This window comes from Malaclemys terrapin, chromosome 4 (assembly GCF_027887155.1).
Source record: "Malaclemys terrapin pileata isolate rMalTer1 chromosome 4, rMalTer1.hap1, whole genome shotgun sequence".
Taxonomy (NCBI): Eukaryota; Metazoa; Chordata; order Testudines; family Emydidae; genus Malaclemys; species Malaclemys terrapin.
In genome coordinates, this window is record NC_071508.1 from 62,006,889 (window position 1) to 62,031,064 (window position 24,176).

Genomic DNA, 24,176 nt, shown 5'->3' on the forward strand with positions numbered 1-24,176 from the left:
ATGCCCGCATTCTCCACCACGTGTGACAGGGTCGGTAGCTCACCGCTGTGGCGCCTCCTCCTGGCTGCTTCGGGGAATTAGTTTTGCGCCAGTAGAGCGCCCTCTGTGGGCGGCGTTCTGCCTGTCGTCTCCCCTTTGTGGGGTGCACGGACTTGCGTTGCTCCCGACGTCGGCGGCCTCTTCCGGAGCACTGCCCTCCGACAGTGTCCCTTTGTCCAATCACACCCCCTTTCAGGGGGGTGGTTAAACAACAGCCCCACACCCTCGAGTCCGATCCTCACAGTCCAGGACCTGCTGTGGTGCTGACAGGCCGCTCCCTGCGACCCGTAGCTGTGCGTGGGGCAGCACAGCAAACAAAGGGGGAAAAGGGTGTGGGGGGCTCAGGCCCGCCCACTACTCTGAGTCCCGGTCCAGAGGCCCTCGGGTGACAGTCTCACTGTCCTTCTTCTCCTTCCTCCTCTGACTATCCCTCTGGACCACTTCCCCAACAGCCCTTCTCTACGCTAGGCCTCCTCCTCTCAGGCCTGCCGCCTAGCAGGCTATGTAGTGGGGCCTTCTCCCACTCTCTCAGGCTGGCCTGCACTGCGCTGTCCGTGGTGCTGGCCTCCCAGCTCTGGAGACAGACCTTCCCCTCTGAAGGCCTGGGACGGCCTGACTGCTCCTGCTCTGGGCAGCCTTTTATATGGCTAAGCCAGGCCCTGATTGGCTGGCTCCAATCTGCCTTCTTATTGGCTCCCAGTAAGCCCTCTCCTGATTGGCCGCGTGTCTACGCAGGCGCCTAGGCCTGCCGCAGCCCAGTCTCTCTAGGTGTGGGGTAATCGCCCCACCACACATGGGTAAATGGTATTATTTATGAATAGACACCCAGATTCTTGGTTTTATGGCCCAACTTTATCATAAGTACAACATCTCATGCTATTTTTATATATGGAATTATGGCCCTGAAGGTTGGGCACACAGATTTCTTGGCTAGTTACTATGGCTTTGGCTATGTCTACACTACAGACCTTACAGTGGCACAGCTGTAGTGCTGCAGCTGCACCACTGAAAGATGTCCCATGTATCTGTCCTAGGCCGATGGGAGAGCGCTTTCCCGTCAGCATAATTAAACCACCCCCAACAAGTGGCAGTAGCTATGTCGTTGGGAGAGTTTTCTCCCACTGATATAACGCTGTCCACACCGGTGCTTTTGTTGGTGAAACTTTTGTCGGTCAAGGGGTTGCTTTTTCACACTGCTGACTGGCAAAAGTTTTACCAACAAAAGTGCTAGTGTAGACAAAGCCTTAGTTTTAGGTTTTCCTTTTTTTAAGAGTCTCACATTTGCAAGTATTTATAGTGTTATTGGAGAATGGATGCCTAGATTCTTTCAGTCGATGTTGTGATTTACCCTCAAAAATTGTTTATATTATTTCTATTTAACTAAAATCAATTAGCTAAAATGTGGTCAAATCTCTGGATCTAAATGAAACTCCAAATCAGATTCCAAATACTCTCTTTATTCTGTCTTGTTGCATACTGTCCTTTTGGAGGGAAAAAAGATAATTAAATTCTTATCAATAAACTCTTAAAGGAGGAAGGAAAAGTGTAAAATTCTAGGTTTCAGAGTAGCAGCCGTGTTAGTCTGTATCCGCAAAAAGAAGAGGAGTACTTGTGGCACCTTAGAGACTCTTTAGAGTCTTAGAGTCTCTAAGGTGCCACAAGTACTCCTGTTCTTTTTTCTAAAATTCTAGTTAGAGTTGATATTTGTTCTTGCTCCCCCTCTATCTGGCCCTGATTCAGCAATGCATTTAAGCAAGTGATGAAGGAAGAATTACTCTAAATCAGCAATTTTCAAACTATGGGGCCAGCCCTCCCAAGGGAGGCATGGGAATGTGTCAAGGGAGGTGCCAGCTCTGTGCTTTGCTGTTTTGTTTTGTTTTTTTAAGAGCTCTAGCTGTCAGCCCCAGGTAGCTCCATTCCCTCACCAGGAGGCAGCCCAGGCTCAGGCTTTCCTTCCCCCCAGGATCCCTCACCTGGAGGTGGTGGGGCTCTGGCTGTCAGCCCTGGGGTATCAGCAGCAGCACAGAAGTAAGAGTGGCAATGGGGCACTAAGTCTGCTTTGAAAAGTGACAAATATCACTTTTCAGATTGCCACCCTTACTTCTGTGCTGTTGCTGGCACGGTGCTGCCTTCAGAGCTGGATGCCCAGCCAGCCAGCAGCTGCTGCTTTCTACTCTGCCTTCAGAGCTGGATGGTGGTATATGTAGTTTGGGGGACAGCATAAATGACCACAGACACAAAGAAGGGGTGCCTGATCAAATAAGTTTGAGAACCACTGATCTAAATGATGTGGAGAGGTTTTTTTTAATTGCCATAACATTGCTCTACAGCTAAAATGCTTCTGAAATAAATGTAGTCAAACTTTACTAATTCTGGGTCACTGAGAACAAAAATGATGCTTAAATTGTTGATTGGCTCTAGTTTTGAAGATATGCTATTGGTCAGTATATACGACCCTTGACTTGGGAATGGCGGAGGATAAGTGAGTTATAAAGGGAAGGGATCTCAATTTAAACCAGAAATGACTAAACTACATCTTTGACTGGATCTATGAATAAATCTATGACTGGGTTTGGACAGTACTTGCTTTTTAGGCAAAACAATGAATGATGCAATCTGAAGCTGGTATTGCATCATACATGATATGAATTGCATCATGTTATTCCTAGAAGTCATGGATGATGCAATCATAATGAAGCTTACATCACTCTGCTGAACAAATTGCCCTATATCAGCTCTAGAAATCATACAGTGTCGTGCTCTCTTATTTGTCAGTGTTTGATTTTGCAAAGGGATACATTTCTGTTTAGCCAAAGTGAGCAGAGATGCCTCGTACTTGTGTGAAGAGTGCAGATAACTTCTGCTATGTTTGTGGTGAAGTGACTTTTGCATCACAAAAGCACAGTATAACCACTATGGTTAAGAAAGCCTATCACCTTTATTTTGGCTGCAAAATTGGAGATCAGGACAAGAGGTGGGCCCCACACATATGCTGCAACACTTGTGCAACAAATCTTCGCCAGTGGTTTAACAGGAAAAGGAAATCTATGCCTTTTGCAGTGCCAATGATTTGGAGAGAGCCAACAGATCATACCAGCAATTGTTACTTCTGCATGATGCCTCCAGTTGGGAAAAAGTGGAGTGTGCATTATCCAAACATTCCATCCGCTATACGCCCAGTACCCCACAGAGAAGGACTGCCGGTTCCTGATGCACCAGAATCATTCTCACTTGAGTCAGACGAGGAAGAGGAAGAGGATGAAACTTCTGGTCCTGAACCATCAATGGCACAGGACCCACATTTTCTCCCATCCTCCTCCTCTGAACCACACCTCATAACACAAGGTGAACTGAATGACCTTGTCAGGGATTTGGAACTACCCAAGAGTAAGGCAGAGCTGTTGGGCTCCAGACTACGGCAGTGGAATCTCCTGGCAGGTGATGTTAGGGTTTCCATGTTCCGGGACCGTCAAAAGGATCTTGTCCCATTCTTCTTCATGGAAGGTGATCTTGTAGCCTGCAACAACATCGATGGTGTGATGGCAGCCCTCAACGTCGTTCACGATCCAGATGAGTGGAGACTGTTCATTGATTCATCGAAGACGAGTCCTAAAGCTGTTTTACTGCATAATGGCAATGTTTTGCCATCAATTCCAGTTGGTCATGCAGTCCATATGAAGGAAACCTATGACAACATGAAACAACTTTTGAGGTGCATAAACTATGACCAACATCAGTGGCAGCTTTGTGGCGATTTGAAGGTTGTTGCTCTCTTGCTTGGTCTGCAGACTGGATATACAAAGTACTGCTGTTTTCTCTGTGAATGGGATAGTCGTGCAAGAGATTCCCACTACATCAAGAAAGATTGGCCACTCCGACAGTCATTGGAGCCTGGGAGGAAAAGTGTTCAGCATCCACCACTTGTTGAATCAAGGAAGATTTTGTTACCACCCTTACACATCAAGCTGCGCCTGATGAAGAACTTTGTCAAGGCCATTGACAAAACACAAGCAGCTTTCAAGTACCTCCATGGAAAATTTCCAAGGTTAAGTGAAGCTAAGATAAAGGAAGGTGTCTTTGTTGGTCCTCAGATTTGTGAACTTCTTCGAGATGATGCATTTGACCAGGCACTGCGTGGCAAGGAAAAGACGGCATGGAAAGCCTTCCAGTTAGTGGCAATAAATTTTCTCGGAAACAACAAGGCAGACAACTACAGGTTGTTGGTGGAAAACCTCCTCAAGGCATACAAAAGCCTTGGTTGCAACATGTCACTAAAGATACATTTTTTGCACTCTCATCTAGATTTTTTTCCACCAAACTACGGAGCAGTGAGCGACGAGCACGGCGAGCGATTTCACCAGGACATTGTAACAATGGAGAAACGCTATCAGGGCAAATGGAGCCCATCAGTGCTTGCAGACTATTGCTGGACAGTGACAAGAGATGCTCCATTTAATGAATACAAGAGACAAGCCAAGAAGGGCCGAGTAGACACTGAATAGGACTAAACTACGTACATAATAGTTTTTTGCCTTTTGTTTCATAATACATTTTATTTATATAACCCTTTTGCTGATTTTTAAAGTGTTACATAAACAGGACAGGTGAAATATTATCAGGTAAAGCAACCATAAACACATGAAAAGACCTAGGTTTACAATTTATGATTAAAACTCTACTATCTACACAATATACATAGACAGAAAATGTAAAAACTTAAATATCTTAGAAACAGTAGCCAATCCGTTGTTTTAATTGTCATATTTGAATTCAGCACATCAAAATACATAATAAATAGCACATTTTATCTCTGATAGCAGACGACTTCTCAAAAATTGTAGACCAGTGTAATTGGGAAAACAGTAATTTATAATTGTTGTAGGTGTTTTCATGGTTTGTCCTAATGTTTAAGTAGCATTTCTTGTATTATCAGAAAGGTCATATTTGAAACATTAATAACTTCTTATTGTTTTTCAAGAACTTTAAACTGTTTATATTAGAATTTTTAGCAATGGGTAATTGGATCTAAGGTTATTGATATTGTATTACATATTCTGTTCTTATTAACTTTGCTGCATAGAGTGGTATCTTTGGGTGTCATTCTCTACATATTTAATCATCTGGTTAATGTTGAAAATATTTTAAAAGTAAAAGAAATTCCTCCACATGGCTAGCCTTCTGTTTAAAGGTTGTAAGGATTTGTTTTTCTTGTTCAAACCATGACATAGAACAGGTGGTGTATAGTGTAGCTCATGGTCTATTGACCATGATACATGGACAGATAGTGTAATAATGGTTCTCCTGGCTTTCCTTAAGTAAGATAAACTAAAATAAAAAATATTTCATAGGATGTTAAGAATTTGATTTAAATGTATCAATGCAAGTATATTCAGAGTTGAGGTTGAACCTCCTTAACCCAGCCTACTATACCTAGGTATAACAGTGCATGTAGAGTTCAGTCTCTGCATTTGGCAAGTTCTATAGTGTGCAGGGCTTAAGGGAGCAGGAGGTCACAACAGTGTCTGAAAGCCACCTTTTTGTTGCCCTGAGTTGTACCCATTTCAGCCCCTGGCATGAGTTAGAGCAGCCTCAGCTGCCCACAAGCAGATTCAGGAATTAGAGGAGAGGGGAAAGACAGGAAGGTAGAATGCAGTGTGGGACGATGAGGGAGAACGAAGGAGAGAGCTGGGGAGTGTGTGGGGGGAAGGAACAGGGTGGATAAACCAGAGAGGCAGGGAAAGATAGGGCAAAGAGACAAAGCAGGAGGAAAAAGGGAAAGAATGGAGAAGAAGTTTCCAAAGTCAGCTAAACTCCACCGAAGAAGTTTTTTGTTATTTTCCTTGGCGGTATGAAGCCACTGTAGCGCAGCATGGTCTGTTTGTAGTTGGAAACGCCATCCCTAAACATATGGGCGTAGCTTTTCCAGCGCGTACACAATGGCATAGCATTCCTTTTCGCTGATTGACCAATGGCTTTTCCTCTTAGACAGTTTCTTACTGAGAAATACGACAGGATGGAATTCTTGATCCGGTTCTTTCTGCATTAAAACTGCTTCCACGCCTCGCTCGGATGCATCTGTGGTTACTTGGAACCGTTTGTTAAAGTTTGGGGCCCTTAGCACAGGGTTAGACATGAGTGTTGCCTTAAGCTGGTTAAAGGCCTTTTGACACTCATCAGTTCACTGAACTGCATTTGGCTGTTTCTTTCTGGTTAGGTTTGTTAGCGGGGCGGCGATTTGGCTGTAGTGGGGTACAAATCGCCTATAATATCCAGCCAAGCCTAAGAAGGATTGGACCTGTTTTTTAGACTTTGGAACCGGCCACTTTTGGATAGCATTTACTTTGGCCTGTAGGGGATTTATAGTTCCTTGACCCACCTGGTGCCCCAGGTAAGTTACTTTGTTTTGGCCTATTTGACACTTTTTAGCCTTAACAGTTAGTTCTGCCTGCTGGATGCGCTCGAAAACTTTTTCCAGGTGCTTCATGTGCTCTGCCCATGAATCAGAAAAAATAATACAAGAATCATCGCCTGCCTTGTAGGTGGGGAATTTTCTGGGATGGGAAGTGGTACCTGGAGGGGGGTTGTTAGCATTGGCTGGTGCATCCTGCTTAGCCTTTGCTACTTTCAGTTTATGCTTTTTTTTTTTAGCTCCATTTTTTTTTTTTTTTTGGTGGGCCTTTTTTTTGGCCTTTTTTTTTTTTTTTGCTTTGTTTTGAGTTTTGTTAATTGAAGCAGTTTTTGATGTTTTTTTTTTTTTATTTTCTTTTGCTTCTAGTTTGGCCAGTTCTATTTTTTAGCTACTTTTTTGGTAGTTATTTTCCTGTTTTTTTGTGCTGGGTCACCCCCTTTGCAGTTGGCTGACACTGGGAAGCTCTCAGCTCTGGCTGCTGCTGAGTTAACAGAGACTTTTAACTAGCTACTCCCAAGGATGTAAAAAGAAAAAAAAAAAACAATTTAGCTTGTAAAGTCCTTTTACCAGTCAAGTTTGCTAATTGAACCCCTTTCTTAACAAAGGACCTGTAAAAAAAACGTAACACCTCTGCCTTTAGGCAAGGAGAGATAAGATATGCATCTATTTACTTCCAGCTCGGCTTTCCAAGCAGCTAGAAGGAGGAAAAAAAATTTTACTGGCTTTTGGGTTTAAAATGATCCCACCACTGCCACCATGTCAGGGCTGGATCCCCACTTTGAACTTTAGGGTACAAATGTAGGGGCCTGCATGAAAACTTCTAAGCTTAACTACCAGCTTAGCTTTGGTTTGGCTGCCACCATTTCAAGGGATTCCCTTCCTGGGAAACCTTGAAAAAACCTTCACCAAATCCCTGGTGAAAACAAATCCAAACCCCTTGGATCTTAAAACAAGGGGAAATTAACCATTCCCCTCCTTCCTCCCACCGACTCCTGGTGAATCAGTTTCAACCCCCCTGGGATCTACAACAGGGAGAAATTAACCATCCCCCCTCCTTCCTCCCACCAACTCCTGGTGAATCAAGATCCAAAACCCCTTTGGATTTAAAACAAGGAAAAATCAATCAGGTTCTTAAAAAGAAGGTTTTTAATTAAAGAAAAAGGTAAAAATCATCTCTGTAAAATCAGTATGGAAATTAACCTTACAGGGTAATCAAACTTAAAGAGCTCAGAGGACTCCCCTCTAGTCTCAGGTTTAAAGTACAGCAAACAAAGATAAACACTCTAGTAAAAGGTACATTTACAAGTTGAGAAAAACAAAGGAAAACTAACACGCCTTGCCTGGCTATTTACTTACAAGTTTGAAATAGGAGAGACTTGTTTAGAAAGATGTGGAGAACCTGGATTGATGTCTGGTCCCTCTCAGTCCCGAGGACGAACACACACTCAAACAAAGAACACAAACAAAAGCCTTCCCCCCCCAAGATTTGAAAGTATCTTGTCCCCTTATTGGTCCTTTAGGTCAGATGCCAGCCAGGTTACCTTAGCTTCTTAACCCTTTACAGGGAAAAGGATTTTGGAGTCTCTGGCCAGGAGGGATTTATAGTACTGTACACAGGACAGCTATTACCCTTCCCTTTATAGTTATGACAGATCCTCAGTATGAATTCTTAAATATTATAGGTCTGCATTCTTTTCTTTAAAGTAAAATTTCTGCTCAAGATTATAATTTTGCACTCTTAGTTTTTAAATCACTTTCTTAAATTGTCAGAATTCCACCTTAAATTGATTCATTGTTCTCTAGGCTTCCTTCTAAAAAAACCCCACATTTTTGCACAAGGTCTACATAAACAAGACTCTTGGTTATTATATTTTTTCTTTAAAAAGAAGAACAGGAGTACTTGTGGCACCTTAGAGACTAACAAATTTATTAGAGCATAAGCTTTCGTGGACTACAGCCCACTTCTTCGGATGCATATAGAATGGAACATATATTGAGGAGATATATATACACACATACAGAGAGCATAAACAGGTGGGAGTTGTCTTACCAACTCTGAGGGGCCAATTAATTAAGAGAAAAAAAACTTTTGAAGTGATAATCAAGATAGCCCAGTACAGACAGTTTGATAAGAAGTGTGAGCATACTTACAAGGGGAGATAGAATCAATGTTTGTAATGGCTCAGCCATTCCCAGTCCTTATTCAAACCGGAGTTGATTGTGTCTAGTTTGCATATCAATTCTAGCTTTGTATCCCTGATTGTACTTGAGGGTCACCTCTTATTTGCAACCTTCACTTGAGACTGCATGTTGTGGCCAGCCACCAGTCTTAATTGGCTATGAGTATTGTTGTTGAATGAAATTAGGTACTTCTTTCCCAATGGGCTGAACTCATTTCCATTACAACATTACCAGATGGAGATATTGGAAATTTAACACTGATCTTTCACATGCTGGTCTGGGTTCATCAATACCAAGGGGATAGGTGTCTTATTAATATCTTAGCTAGATAGACAAAGCACTCTAGGACACTACTAGCTGAACTGAAACTTGAATGCAAAATTTTAGTGCAAAGCAAGTTTTTATATTCAAGTGATAAATCTCTCATAATATGAATTAAAAATTGAAACAATGCCAGTCTCTTAACAACAGAAACACTAGTGAATGCCTCTGTTGATGGATTAAAGTGTACAAGATTCAAGAATTGCAACTAAAGTTCCAGTTATTGATTTTATGGATGGTAATCTTTGAGATCTAAGATCTTCCAGGTCTAAAGTCCATAGTTAGTTGGTAAATCTCACACTATTGCAAAGTTTTTGTATATCCAAAAACAGTATTTAATTTTTAGGATTGTACATTCATATATTCAAAGGTTCAGGATAGTGGCTATACACCTAAACATTTGATCACTGCAAATGATACTAACATGTGCTGGCAGTATAATAATGCTATAGTTAAAGGTATTAAAATATCACTAATATTTGTATATTCTATGAGATAAAAGATAAGGGATCAAATGTTTCTAATCTTACTCAGGGATTACTTGACTCAAGATTCTCATTGACACTGGTGACTTTGCAGTGGCTATTACTGGAGTGGAAAGTATTATATTAATGACTTCAAATGGGAATTTTTCATTAATAAGAAACACAAGAGTTGTACTAAAATGTCTTTATTTTTCAGACATTTATAATAGCTATTTATCTATTTGTTCTGAGTAGAGAACAGGTTCTAAGTTCCTCTAAGACTCAGAGATTACTCCAATTTCTACTTCTTCTTTCTCCCCTGTTTCTTGCAAAGGCCCTACATGAAGGTGATCTTTCCTCTAGTGAAGGTTGGTTATAGCTCCCTCCAAAGTCTATGCTGATGGTGGGGGAGAAATGTATATCACCTTTTAGCACTCCTACCACCTGTTGACTTATGAATAAAGTATGGTGTACAGAACTTAAACTTGGATCCCCTCGTTTTAATTTAATACATAAAGATTTTCTCCTACTCCTTTTGAAATCAATAGGAATTTTGCCATTGCCTTAGTTGAAAATTGGACTGAGATCTAATTTATTTCTAATAAAATATGGTGTAAAACAACTATATTAAAGTAATTACAAACCATGAAAAAGTTTCACAGGCACCAGTAGTTGACATTTTCACATTTGGTCACCAAACCTGGTCTTTAATTCTTGTAAATATATTAAAAAATGTACTAATAAAATATTGTGTTGATCTATATTATGTTAAAAATTATTAAAATAATATGTATGTCATAATACACATTTATGCTCTTTTACATTAATTTGTTTGCATTAGAATTTCACTGATTTCTTTTGCATTCTTTAGATATTTAAATAAGTGCAATGTTATAATCTTAGTCTTACAATAAAAGAACCATTACAGTAAATGAACCAAAAAAAAAAGGTATTACTTCATTGGGATGAACAAAATCTTCAATACACATTGAAAATATAAACAAAATATTTAATATGTATGCCTTCTTCAGTAAAGATTGGTAAAGAAAAATTATACTGTAACATTAACTGTGTAGCTTTTTTGTGTTTTTACAGATTTCAAAATACACTTTACAGAAGAAATTGAATGAAATGGTAAGAAACTACAAAAACTGTAGATGACTATAGATGAAAGAGACCAAAAATTTTTGCAATGACAAAATGATGACAGATTGGGAGGGTTGTAATGAAAATACTGACAGAATTTTAGAAATAAGCTATGAAAAGTAACTGTTTAGACCTAGCTAAAAGAAAGAGGTCACATCATCTTGTTATATGTAAAATACTTCAGTTTTTTCTCTTCCTTTTACTATATTCTGACAATTGCAGAATTGTTTATAAAAACCTTTAATTTAATATTTGGAATATTTTTTTCTAAAATTGAAATATTCCTTAGTTTGTAGAGCATATGTAGTTTAACTTTTGCTTATTAGAGCCAGCGAAGATTTTTTTTACAGAACATAAAAAGAATAACGATATTACATTATCCTTAAAATTATAAGGCATGGCCTGGAGTTGGCTGCATTAGGATGGAATAGTCAGGGACCATGATATGTCTAAAAGTTAATACGTTAGCAAACAGAATGACATGGGGGGTGGGAGTTAGAATTATTTTTAATATTAATTCCCCAGCAGAGTTTAGATTTGATCCAAGGAGACAAAAATAAGAGGAGAGACAATTTACTCCCTCAGACATTGAATATAGAGTGACAGTTTAGACACTCTGAATCCTGTTGTGTGTTTTAGGAAGTGAAAGAGCGAGCTGCAGAAACATTGCTAAGCTTGATTGAATAGAAGCTGTGAAAATTCTGTTGCTGCTCAACTGGAAAGAATAAAGATAATATTGTCAGACCATTATAAACTGTGATTTTAATTAAGAAGCTCAAAAACTAGAGTCCAGTTTAGCTTTAAGTACCATGACATTTGTACTGAAAGTCATCTTCAACGCTACAGTGGTTTTACACAAAATGTGGTGAAATTGAATAATGTGTCCTTTGACCTGGGAGATAAGGCTACAAGTTAAAGATCAAAGGCAACATAAAATGTGTTTTGTCTTATTTCACTTTTAACTTGCATTTGTTGTTAAACAAGTATTTGTAATCTGAAAAATGTTAAAATATACAAAATTATTGAATTTATATTTATATCCCTTCAAGTACTGTCTTTTACTGAGCTCCCATGTTCCGTCTTCCATATGAAAGAGAATAATATTTAAATTACAACACTTTTTGTCTGCAAACTAGAGGTGTATTTACGCCTCCTAATGAAATGTTGCTTATTTATATATCCTTGTATTTTATGTTGTGTGTGTAAAAATGTGTATATTATATATACACACACATATACACACAGACTCATAATCATTAAATAATTGTCTTCGGATGCCTTGGAAACACTCAAACACTACAGTGCTGATACACTGTAAGAACCTGGATGTATAAATAGGTACTCGTAATAATTTCCTAGAAATATGTGGCAAAACATGTTAGAAACCCCTTTTTTGAACATGTCCCTACCTTCTGTAATTCATATTTTCTTAGCTCTATTCATAATAGGTGCTCAGAATCTATGATGATAGGGACCAGATAAGGAGGTAAATAGAAGTTCCATTATCTATCTATCTGTGTAGCAATGCAATAATGCATTTTAGATTGGGTCAAGTTCTGACAGCTTTACTCCTTGAGCAGTCCTGTTGAAATCAAAGAGATTCTGAGAGAATAAAGATGATAGATTTGTAGCCATTGTGAGTGATAGTGGCCAGTCCAGGGACTTTGAGATTATGATGTAGAAAATAGATAAACAAAGAGCTCTTAGAAATTCCAAGGCATTAGTTATTTGATGCTCATTTATATGACAGATTATTTCCTTCTTTATATTTCTGTTAAAGAAGGGTCAAATTCTGCCCTGGCTAGTGCATTGAAAATTAGCAGAAACAATGCCTAATTCATATTCTGTACCTTAGAAAACCTGCCAGCCAGGATAGCAACATTTGCTTCTGCTAGGGACTGGATGTGCCATCTTGGGCTTGTGCACTCTTTAACCTGTAAAACTGCAATCTTCACACATTCTGTGCACACCATACGTAATCACGTTGTGCAATCAAGTTGGGTTTGGGAATCAAGGTTGCTGTGGGTTGTTATCCATTTATGATACTGTTGTATAAATTACGTTGGAATTTTTAACCAACAGGGCAAAAATTTTGTTTTTGTATCTGAAAAAGATTTTAGAAAACTTTTTAAATATTAATAGAAAATTTTAATGTCATTCCCTCCTGTTTCAATGAAAACAAGGGCCCCGATTCCCCAGTGCAGTATCCTAGTTTTTATACCTGTGGATTCTAGTCCGTGGGAGGATCAAGACAGTACTGGTGATGATAGTGTAGGCTTGGTGAAAGTGGCTCCTGTGCCATGCCTACTCCCTGTAGCTGACATAGAGCCAAGAGGGCATGATTGGGGAAAGAGGTCATGGCCATGTCTTCCCCTTAACCTTGCTGATCCTTAGCAGCCATTATCAGTCCTTTGGCAATTAATGTAATTTAGTGTGTTCTGATGCTGGATTGGCACAGAATAGACTCAAGGTGAGCTTTTTATCATCTTTGTGCTTCCTCCCCAGCCTGCACTGCATTATCCTCAATTATAACTGAGGATCTGTGCTAAGGTTTTTAGGTTTTTCCCCCCTCAAACTTTTCCCTATAGTATCTGAAACATGATGCTATGCATGAGAACCAAGGAGGGATATTATATGTAAAGTAATCAGTCTAGTTTCACTCTTTCTAAGTTGAGTGTTATGAAAACAGTAAACACTCTAATTTGAGAAAAATAAATTATATTTTATAAACTGTTTCATTTTTAATAATCTAAAATATTAGGGACACACTTAAGGAATTTTTATATTAATGTGATTTTTATCTTGGCAGTCTCAACATTTTTAGGAATTCATCCACAACTGTTCATGGCTGAAAAACAGAAAAACTTGTTCTGGACCGCATTAATTTTTTTTTAAAAGATTGACTTTAGGGGGAAAAAATGTGAAGGGACTATTGTATGGGCCAAAATTTCCTGCTTTGATTTCCTGCTTTTGATTTATGCGGAGAAAATTATTTCTCCGCATAATTTCCACATCATCTTGCCTCAAGTCTCCTACAGTAATAACTTCTCCATCTCCCTGGTACTCTCAGTTCCCAATTACCACCTTCAGCCTCATGATATATATCTGACTACTAGTGTCTCCATTCCCAGCATATTCCTCAGATGTGAGCACTTCATCTTGTGTCTTCCCCCAAGCAAGCTACCTGGCCCTGAGCTATTTCCCTGGACTAATTCCATCAAGAAATCACTCTGTTTCATCAAACAACATGGCCACAACCAATTCTACTCCCCATCCCAGCTTATCTTTATTTCAGGTGAAGGGCACTGTAGTTATCCTTCCACATGGAGTATCAGACTGTAGGACGGAGAAGTAAGATTCCATGCCTTTCCACTCTAATAGGAACAGACTTCTGTGAAAGCTCCAGGATCAAACCCTCGCTCTCCAACAGACTCCTTCCAGATTTCCTCTATTTTGTTTCCAACAATTATTTTAGGGGAGGGATGTTAGGGCCTGAGTGGAAGACTGTTTTACATCACTGCCAGGAAGGATGTTAGGGAAGTGGCAAACCTCAGCTTACCTTTTCTGGGAATGAAGCCAGGAGTGTGCTTTTCCACCAGAAGTCATCTTTGGGCCAGCCTTTGAGGGACAGCAGGCCAGTCTCTTTCTCCCTTGGTAAGAACATGGGGAAATAGCAAATCAGCACGTTCTTCCTAGCAGAACATCTGTCCAGAATATGTGAAGGCAATGACATCCCATTTCCCCAGTGAGAAGGATATAGGGGGACTGGCATGTTGACCTATCATGAGGAAAGAAGGTGGCAAAACAGTAAGATAAAATATTGCCAAGTTAAAAAACAAAATTAAAAAATTTGCAGATCTTGGGGGGGGAACCAGAAGATTGGGAGAAACTTCCTGCAAATTTTGCTGTAATTCTTCAAAATATGATATTGTCAAAGCTTGTGATTCTTAATACACACACGGTTTTGTAATATTTTAAATATGAGGCATGTATTGTAATGCATTATTGCTAAAGTAAGCCAGGGGTTTAAAAATAATTCCTGCACTATAGGGTCAATTTGCCCTACATTGTGTCTCATTAATATGAAAATTAATCAAACCTTTCAGAGTAATGGAAATTACCTGCATCGGGAGGAGAACATACCCATGTATAAATTTATATATAGGTCTATTTAAGGTTTTGACACACAGAGAGATAACAGAAAAGAAATTCAATTTAAATTGACATGGCTCTTAGCTTATCATGCTGTGCCTGGTTACTTCAGAGCACAAGAGCTAGAGGCAAGAAGAAAAGATAAGCATGGATTACTTAATGCCAGGCCACAAATAAAGAAACAAAGACCAGGAAGTTATCTGGTGGTTATACAGGTCATGGGTTTATTGAATAAGTAACTGAATCAAATGACCCAAACCTAAACCTTGAAAGGAAGTCCCTCATGGGTGTGTGTAACTCCACCATTACTGAAATCTCTGAGCTGTCTGATCCCATGGAAAGACACTATGGGTGTTCCTGGACTGGTCACAAGTGGTTCCATCCCCGGGACTGATTTGCCATGTTCCAGTTATGGCCCAATACAGTGTGTCTGGCACTGAAACCTTATTCTATGGTATACTTCTTTCAAGCCACCTTGGCGTAGCTGAGATGGCATATTACTTAATCCAATTATTTCCCTCGATCATGCTTTATCAGCAAGGAATGCCTACCTTTGAGGGCAGTCAGCTTAAGTTTGGCTCCTTCTACCACCATCTGCCTGGAGCAGAAGAAAAATTTGCACTTCATGTGTAAGTCTCTAATAGAATAAACATGTCTGAACCACTGTCAGAAGAAAAGGTAATAATCAAGTGTCATCATTAACTTTCTTTTCTTATTTTTGTTGGTTTCATTCACATCCCTAGCATTACTTAAATGCAGTTATTTTGATGTTTTTTTCTGTGCTGACATAAGTAAAGGGTTGGAAAAGAGAGAAGAATTATATGAAAATTCATAGGCTGAATAGCCGGAAGTGATTTTATAAGTGGTTGCTGTTTCTTTAGCTGTGCTTCCATTACAACTTTCAATTTGCTGTATTGTGTTTAATTTTATTATCTTATACAACATGAAAAATTTGTATTATATATATCCTATTTTGCTAGTCTTATGTTGGCCATTTCTTTGATTACCATCAACTTTTATTATCTTCTGATGCTTGGACATATATTGCATTTGTTAGCCTATAAAAAGGGAGCACCACAGAAGTCAAGCAAGTTGGGCCAAATTCATCCCTGTGTAGCTCCACTGAAGTTACATACAGGAATGAATTTGGCCCAACCTGTTTGATTTCTGTTTTATTCCCTAGTAGCTTAACAAAGGCAATGTATGTCCAAGTAAAGTAATGGAATTACACAGGGATGAGTTTGCCTCTGTATTTTTAAAGGAAATTAAAGGGAAAATTTAGCACACTTAATAATTAAAAAAAAAAAAACTAACAAAAAACAACAACAAAAACAAAACCACAACAAAACAAACCAGAACAAACCAGAAAAGAGACTAAAACCTAAAGTAAAAAAGGGATAAAAAGTAGTTTTACAACTCCATTGGTGTGTCACCTGGAATACTGTTCATTTCTGGCCAGCATGTCACAGAAAAAAAGATGTTTTCAGTGTTGTAGTTGTGTTGGTTCCAGGATATTAGAAAGGCAAGGTGGGTGAGGTAATATCTTTTATTGTACCTACTTCTGTTGGTGAAAGAGTAAAGCTTTTGAGCTACTCAAAGCTCTTCAGCTCTGGCAAAGGTACTCAGTGTCACAGCTAAATACAAGGTGGAACAGATTGTTTAGCATAAGTAGTTAACACGTGGTGTTATAAGAGACCTTCAAGGTGAAATGGGCTGTTAACACCTCTGCAGTCATAGGACTAAAAAGGGGGGGGTAGTGGGTTACAAATGTTGTAATAAGCCATAAATCCAGTGTCTTTATTAAGACCATGATTTTTATCATCTAGCAAAGTTGCGAAGCTTATATTCAGTGTAACTATTTATGCAAACTATCTTTTCCACCTTGTATTTATCTGCGACATGCTGAGTACTTTTCCCAGACCTGAAGAGCTCTGTATAGCTTGAAAGCTTGTCTTGTTTACAAACAGAAGTTTGTCCAATAAAGGATTACCTCACTCACCTTGTTTTGCTTAAAAAAAGATTAAAATTATTAGAGCACTGAAAAGACTTTCATATGAAAGTTGACTGAAAAGGTTATTACTGTTTACAGAGGAAATGAATAAATGAGCTCTCTTTCTCTCTCAAATGAATGGTATATAAAAGGCAAATCATGAACTCCTATTTACCCTTTCCTATAACACAATAACCAAAGAAACGATAGACTTAACACTGATAAAAGGAAATATATTTGACACAACAATTAACCTGTGGAATTCATTGACACAAGATATCACTCATTCAAGAGTTTAGTAGGATTAAAACAAATTAAATCATATGGGTAATTAGAAAATCCACAGTTAGATTATTTGAGTTAAAAATGTATAAGGGATGTAATCCTTCATCTTTCCGGGCATAAAACAACCATTGATTGGCAGTGGTTAGGAAGAAACGTCCCCTATGAATGACTTATTCCATAATTGTCCATGAATCTGGTACTGATTTGCATTTGTGTTCCAATATTTTTAACCTGTTAGAGCCTAACATTTGTTTTTGAGAAGTGACTTACATTTTAGATGCTTCCTTTAGAAACTTTTAAAATCCCTAGCTACTGTTTAGTAGTAAATGGTGAGCTTTTGTTTTTAGCAAATAATATATTGAAATTATTTTATTTAGATAATTAAATTATACTATTCTTCTTTAAATCTCTTTGCAGTTCCATTTGATTCAGAATATTGTTGGTTGAGTTTGATGCTTTGATTTATCTGATTTAATAGTTGAAAGTTTGGCGAGCACATTTATAATTGCTAGAATTGCTCATTGAACTAATTCTTGATTCCTGTTTTCAACAGGATCAAAAGCTACAATTGCACATAATGGCAAAGGAGGAACATCATAAGAAACTGAATGAAGTTGAGAAATGCTATGCTACTATCACATGTCAATTTGGAATGATAAAAGCGGCTCATGAGAAATTAGAGCAAAATGGTAAATCTTTCTTAAATGTAGTCCTACAGTAGTTATTTTTGTAGTGTTTTTTTCTTCTTCAATGAGTATTTTCACATTTAGAGGTTAATCCTGTCTTATCCATGGCATTAGAGGACCCTACTCAGGTGGAACTGATGAGTTTCTGTGACGGAAAGGAGGGAGAAGAATTTCTGAACCCTGTACCTAGGTCCACTGCCTCTAGTTATCTGTTTCATGGGTGCTTCCTGTGTCCCCCAGTGAGCAAAGATCATAGACCTCAGTTCTACAAAGAGCTGAGTTATCTTGCAGAGTGCTGAGTGCCCTTACCTGTGATTGACATCACTGAGGGTGAAATCCAGGCCCCACTGGAATCAGTGAGGGTTTTGCCTTTGACTTCAGTGGGGCCAAGATTTCATCCTGAGATTTGAAGACATTTAACACCTTTCAGGAAACCTCATCAGCACCTCATAGAATCTAGCCCTTAGAAAAATTGGGAAGCCAGACAACTTTTTTCCCTTCTTCGGGGGATGAGGGGTTTGCTGTCACCTTCCAGCCATCAACAATCTCAATGGTCAGTCTCCAACTCTGATTCATGTTGTTTTAAATTAAAAATGTTGTTGTCAATTGTACAGAAATAGAAAATAATAAAACAGGAAAAATAAATAGAACTAGATGAACAACATCATCTAGCACTCTTTTTTTAAAATTCTGCATAAATAACTATTCAAATATAACAAGTCTGTACCAAACACTCATTCCCATCTCTGTGCTTAAATTCTACAAAACTATTTGTGAATCTGTTGGTATATGACAAAATTGCACCAAGCATCTGTGTGCTTACTTATGTATAACAGTTTTGCACCAAATATGTTTTTCTTCCATAAAATAATACCAAAATTAAAACCAATAGCTCAAATATTTAAAAGTATTTGCAATTTTACACAGAACTTGTGTAGAAAACCCCCCCATTATATGCATATAAGTCATGAATTTATATGTGACCACACCTTTTCATGTACACAACCCTGACTTGCATGTGTATATTTAGTGTTTTGTACATCCTTTTTGGCTGCATGCAAACATGTGCAAAGATCTTTGAACATTCAGTCTGTATATGTAAATACACATATGGAATATAAATAAATATTAGTTGTAAAAAAGACAGGAAAAAATCCAAGCATTATATGTCAAAAAAGGCTTGTGTAAATGAAGTTAAGTCATTTTTCAAAACCTTAAACTAGCTAGCTTTTTATATTTAGATAAGAGTAAATTGGTGGCCTGTTCTGTGAACGTTCTTGGCATTTTAATGGCTGTGGTTATTCCTCATGCTCATGTCTTTTGAAATACAGTTGTGCTTAATATTTAAAACAAAAGAAAACATTGCTGTTCTTTCTTTTTATTTATCATGGAAAAGTCCTATTTATTGTTTATCCTATGCATAAAATGTTTTTTGCAATTTTTATGGAAAAATACATTAGCTTTCTGTATTTACATAATTTGGAATATGTATAAATGTATTTTATTATGCAAAATATTTGCAAAGTAAACAGCTGGAAAAGATTAAATATAACAGCAATACAAGTGCTTCTGTTCAACAAGAAAATGAGCTATTCACCATAGTAACTACAGTGTATTTCTTACTGAAGAGAAAATTAATTTTATACTGTGTTATTTAACAGCCATATTAAGCATGGAGATCGCTTGTAAATTCTGAATATGAATCTACAGTCAATGGAAAAGTCACAGGAATCCATACATTAAATAAACCTCTAATTTCTAACCTACTGATTTCCTGGGATTAAAAATAGTGTTTATGAAAACAATTTGTAGATCTTGAAAATGTTGAAGTTAAAAATTGGTGCTTCATGTAGTTGTATAGTAGAGATGCCCCTCTTTCTAATGGGATCCAGCACTTTTAACTCTGGCTTTATTTATTATTTGTTTCAATCTACCAGGCTTTAAAACCATGAAGGTGAAATCCTGGCTCCACTGAAGTCAATGGGAGTTTTGTTATAGACTTCAGTTGGACAGAATTTCACTTATGATATTTTATGTACTGGAAAGTTGTCTTGGGACATTTTAAGAAGTGTGTTACATTTTGTAATGCATCTATTTAATTTGAAAATCTCTCTCATAATACTGTTACTGAGGCTATTGTAAGCCTGATCATATTGTAAGCCCAACTTTCAAACGTTCCACCTGAAATTGACAAGTTGTAAATGCCTGAGTAGAATATTTCTAGGAATTTGGGGGGGGAAAATTAAAAAGGAGTAGGAGCTGGATGGCACAGACCTGTGCTACCCAATTTTGGAATGGGAGCTGTTGGAGCAGTAAAAAGAGGGTGCATGAAGGGAAAACATGAAGGGAAAAGCATGGAATAAGGGATGAAGAGAAAGTATAGGAGATCAAGATGCATGGATAGGGATAGAGGAGACTGAGAAATACAGAGATTGGGGGACATGTACAGTTTTTTTAGATGTAGTATTTTAAACACTTTTAGAGTGAAATTCTGGCTCAATTGAAGTCAATGGCAAAACTTTCATTGACCTCAATAGGGCCAGGATTTCACTCAAAGTTTTCAATGTAGATAAAAGTAGATTTTATGTCTCCTCTATTGCCTTTCTACTGTCCATTACCTCCCATATTCCAGCTAGGTATAATTGCCCCTACAGATCCTATGGATTTGCTAAAATCTTTGGAAGGGAAGCCCCATTTTGATGGGTCTCCTAAATTCTGTAGAGCCTGCCTCCTCACCTTATAGATAACCTGATTTAAACTTTTGATGATAATTAAAAGTAACAGAAAAGCACAAACAACCTCATTGTTTAAAATGTTAAAGTTGAAAATTAATGAAGGTAAAATCCAGCTAATATCCACAATAATATTACACTTTTCTTACAAAAATTCTACCCCTTTGTAAAAATCTAAAGGTTTGAGCTGTACCAGGGTAGTATAAATCAGCCTGATCCTAACTGAGTATTTTAGGCATTACTACAGTAAAACTAAGTAATTGAGACACTTGCAACCTTAGCTCCTTTTTCACAGAGTTTGTTAAGGAAGTTGTGTATATATTACAGTGTATATATCCACATGAAATTTTAATTTGAAGGCATGTTTTGAGGATGTATTTAATTTTTTTTCCATTGAAGTGCTGGAAGCACTACAACTTAATGAGAAACTGGCATCAGTGAATAAAAGGCAAGAGTCTGAAATAGATAATCTAAAGGAGGTAAGTACAGTATGTATTTTCCAGATGTTTGGGCTTGTTTGAGGAGCTTCAGTAGAAGTAGTAAGAATAATAACATACAAATTGTAGCGCTCTTCTTCATACTGGCTGAATGGCTAGGATTGGCTTTCAGGATACCTGGGTTCAGTTCCTGGCTCTTCCACTGCTTTGCTGGGTCACCTTGGGCAGTCACATCCCTCTCTGAGTCTCAGTTCCCTGTCTGTAAAATGGGGATAATGCTACTGACCTCCTTTATAAAATGCTTTGAGATCTGTGGATGAAAAGCACTATATGAGAGGAAGGTATTATGTTAATATTATATGCTCCCCTTCCTGTGTAAAAAATATGTGGGAGGAAAGCAGCTTTAAGGAGTTCCTGGCACATAGAAACTGTCATTGATCTTCACTCATCCCAATTTCTTCTTTGCCAATAACTGGCAGCATGGCTTTCTCCTTTGCTTTGTTGCCATTGCCTTTCCCATCCCATAGAGTGAAGCAATAGATGGCACTTTTCAGAGTAGCCAGAGGGCGATAAAGCAGTGATTTTTAACCTTTTTTTATTTGTGGACCCCTAAAAGGTTCAAATGGAGGGGTGGACCCTTTTGGAAATCTTACATAGTCTACAGACCCCAGTTTGAAAGCCGCTGTTCTGTGAGTAACGATAGCCTTTCACAGACCCCTTAGATATACTCTGTGGCCCTCCTTCCTGGTTGAAAATCATTGCGATTGCGTATGGCAGTGGTTCTCACCCAGGAGTCTGGGGCCCCCTGCGGGGCCGTGAGCAGATTTCCACCAAGCAGGGCCAGCATTAGACTCGCTGGGCCCAGGGTAGAGAGCCGACGCCCCACCGCATCGGACTGAAACCTCTGGGGCTGCAGCCGAAGCCTGAGCAATGTTACATCACTGGGGCCTGAGGCCCCAGGCAATTGCCCTGCTTGCTACCCCTTAACACTGGCCCTGGCAGAAACCAGTTCTTGGGCACAAGTGGGCCATGGAGTTTTTATAGCATGTTGGTGGGGCCTCAGAAAGAAAAAGGTTGAGAACCCCTGGCATATGGGTAAAAGAGCAACTATGCCTATAAAAGAAGTCTGGTAGCCTGGGAGAAAAAAAAGCATTGCAGAATCACTAAAATAAATGGAGAGCTTTGGGACAAGTGTAACCAAGGTGAATGGGGGGCAGGTTGCGTGTGGACAGTGAGGTTACCCTGCCACTGAGCTCCCTCCTGTCCCTCACACATGCAGAACTATAGTAGTTACCAGATATCTCTTTGGATTTGCCCTTTCTTCTAAGCAAGTGAGTGAGGCAAGCTAAAAGGGTTAATATGCATGTCAGGAGGGGTAGGTCTCACTTCCCTTCTAGCAGCCAATTAAAGGGTAACAGGAGAAAAGCAAAGGCAACCCCTGCAATAGTCATGTAATTTCATTCTCTGTCCATAATCCCACCTTGTTCTTGCCTCCTCCTCCCCACTTCCATTTATTTGAAGGGAGGTCCAACAATGTTTCCCCCTTGATCATCAGGCTCCCAGAAACCTTGAAAGAGAACCAGTTCACTGCTCCACTCCCAATCTCCTTTGGGTTTCTGTTGCTCTGATATCTTCAGACAGATGACTTTGTGGTCATGCTCCTGCTGCTGCTACATGCTACCTGTTCAGGAGACTTGAGACTACTACTTGCAATAGGAAAAATTAGTTGTTTAGGAGAGGGATTCAGTTACCATTTAAGTTTGTTTTAAACTGATCAAAATTGGACATTTACTCACTGTGACTTGCATTTCTGAAAAGTGAGGTTGATGAGTACAGCAATGCTTTAAAATTCTACCTGCACCTAGTATTGTTTTTCAGTTTTTAATAGAACACATAGCTTCTCATTGTTGAGGTTCATTGGGGTATGATGCCTTTCAAAATCTGGTCCAGAAATCAATTATACCCTGAGATAGACAGTTTAATTAATTAAGACCCTTTTTTCATCTGTTTCTTTCAATCTCAAGCTTGTTGCCTATTGCAGACATTTATTTTGGGCTTACAGTTTTAATAACAGCAAAGATAAATCACTAATTAAATCTAATTTATTTTTAGTTGCATACTAGAGAATAAGGCACACCCTGAGTATTCAAAAACACCAAGTTCCAAAATGACTGTTTGATTCAAAAGATCAGAGCTCTGTCTCTTATTAAAATCATACTTATAAACTTAACGATAAAGCACAACATTGTGAAATTACTCAAAAGGGTGTTCAAATCATGAAGAGGTTTTATAGCTTTTAGAAAAGCCTTATTTAGTCCAAATACATTATTCAGATAATAATAGCATTACACCAAAAATCCACTCCCCCAAAAGTAAATGGTTTTGAAAAACAAAACTAAAATGGGGGATTTGTTTTAAAATGGTTAACCTCAACAGTGTGTTGCAGGTAAAACAACTTTCCACTTCAGAACAAATATAACTATATGGTGCACTTTGACCACAGAAATCTTAATCTTTGAGAAATGAATTGTTGTCTGTGTAGAATGGTTCACATTCTTAGGCGAGATCAAAAATAGTATGGAGTCCACGAAAACTGGCTTTTGCATAACTGAGAGGCTTCATTGGAACTGGGGTCTGATCCTGCACTATGTCCAGACTGAGGCTTCATGATAAACCTCAAAATTCCAGAAATGTGTGAACGTAATAGTAAATTGGATTAGTTATTTTGGTTAAAGGGAAAAACCCAGAACAATTTTATGAAATAATAATTAGGACTTTTTAATATGTGAGGGCAAGAAAATTGTATACCGCATCCAGCAACACAATCTTTCACTCAGATTTTTTTTCTGCCAGGATTTATTCTTGAGGTTTAGGGGTATAAATTAAAAGAAAATATTTTTATATAAGCAAAAAAAAAAAAAAAAAAAGAGAGAAAGAAAAGTCTCCTTTCCTCCTTTGACTACCACAGCGTGCTTTCTTGTAAACGTCTAATTGGACCTTCACTCTTCAAGTGCTTCCTCCACATTGAACACTGGTGGGAGAACTACACTGCGAGTTAACTCCCTGCCTGTTATTGTTCAAGTAGGGGGCCTCATCACCTTCTTGCACATAGTGATGGAAGTGCCGTATACCACAATAAAGGCAGGATGTTTACCCATTTTTTAAACAGTTTTACAAGTAAAAAACAGCATATAAAATAATTAAGAGGGTAAGCTGAGTTCCCTAAATAAAAAGGATTTGGAAAATTCACACTAGTCATAGAATGTGATGTGTCAAAGCTGTGGATATAAGAAATTTCTGTTCTGAGAAAAATATACTGAAATTCATGTCTGAG

At 38.5% G+C, this 24,176-nt stretch overlaps 1 protein-coding gene across 1 annotated transcript in view; it reads left to right on the top strand.

The window, feature by feature from the left end:
- Nucleotides 1-24,176, top strand: part of CCDC73 (coiled-coil domain containing 73) — a 159,824-nt gene that overhangs the window by 87,872 nt on the left and 47,776 nt on the right. Inside the window, exons 8-10 of the mRNA XM_054026161.1 lie at nucleotides 10,510-10,548; nucleotides 17,541-17,676; nucleotides 20,805-20,884. Coding sequence (XP_053882136.1) covers nucleotides 10,510-10,548; nucleotides 17,541-17,676; nucleotides 20,805-20,884 — 255 coding nt within the window. The remainder of the gene's footprint in view (nucleotides 1-10,509; nucleotides 10,549-17,540; nucleotides 17,677-20,804; nucleotides 20,885-24,176) is intronic.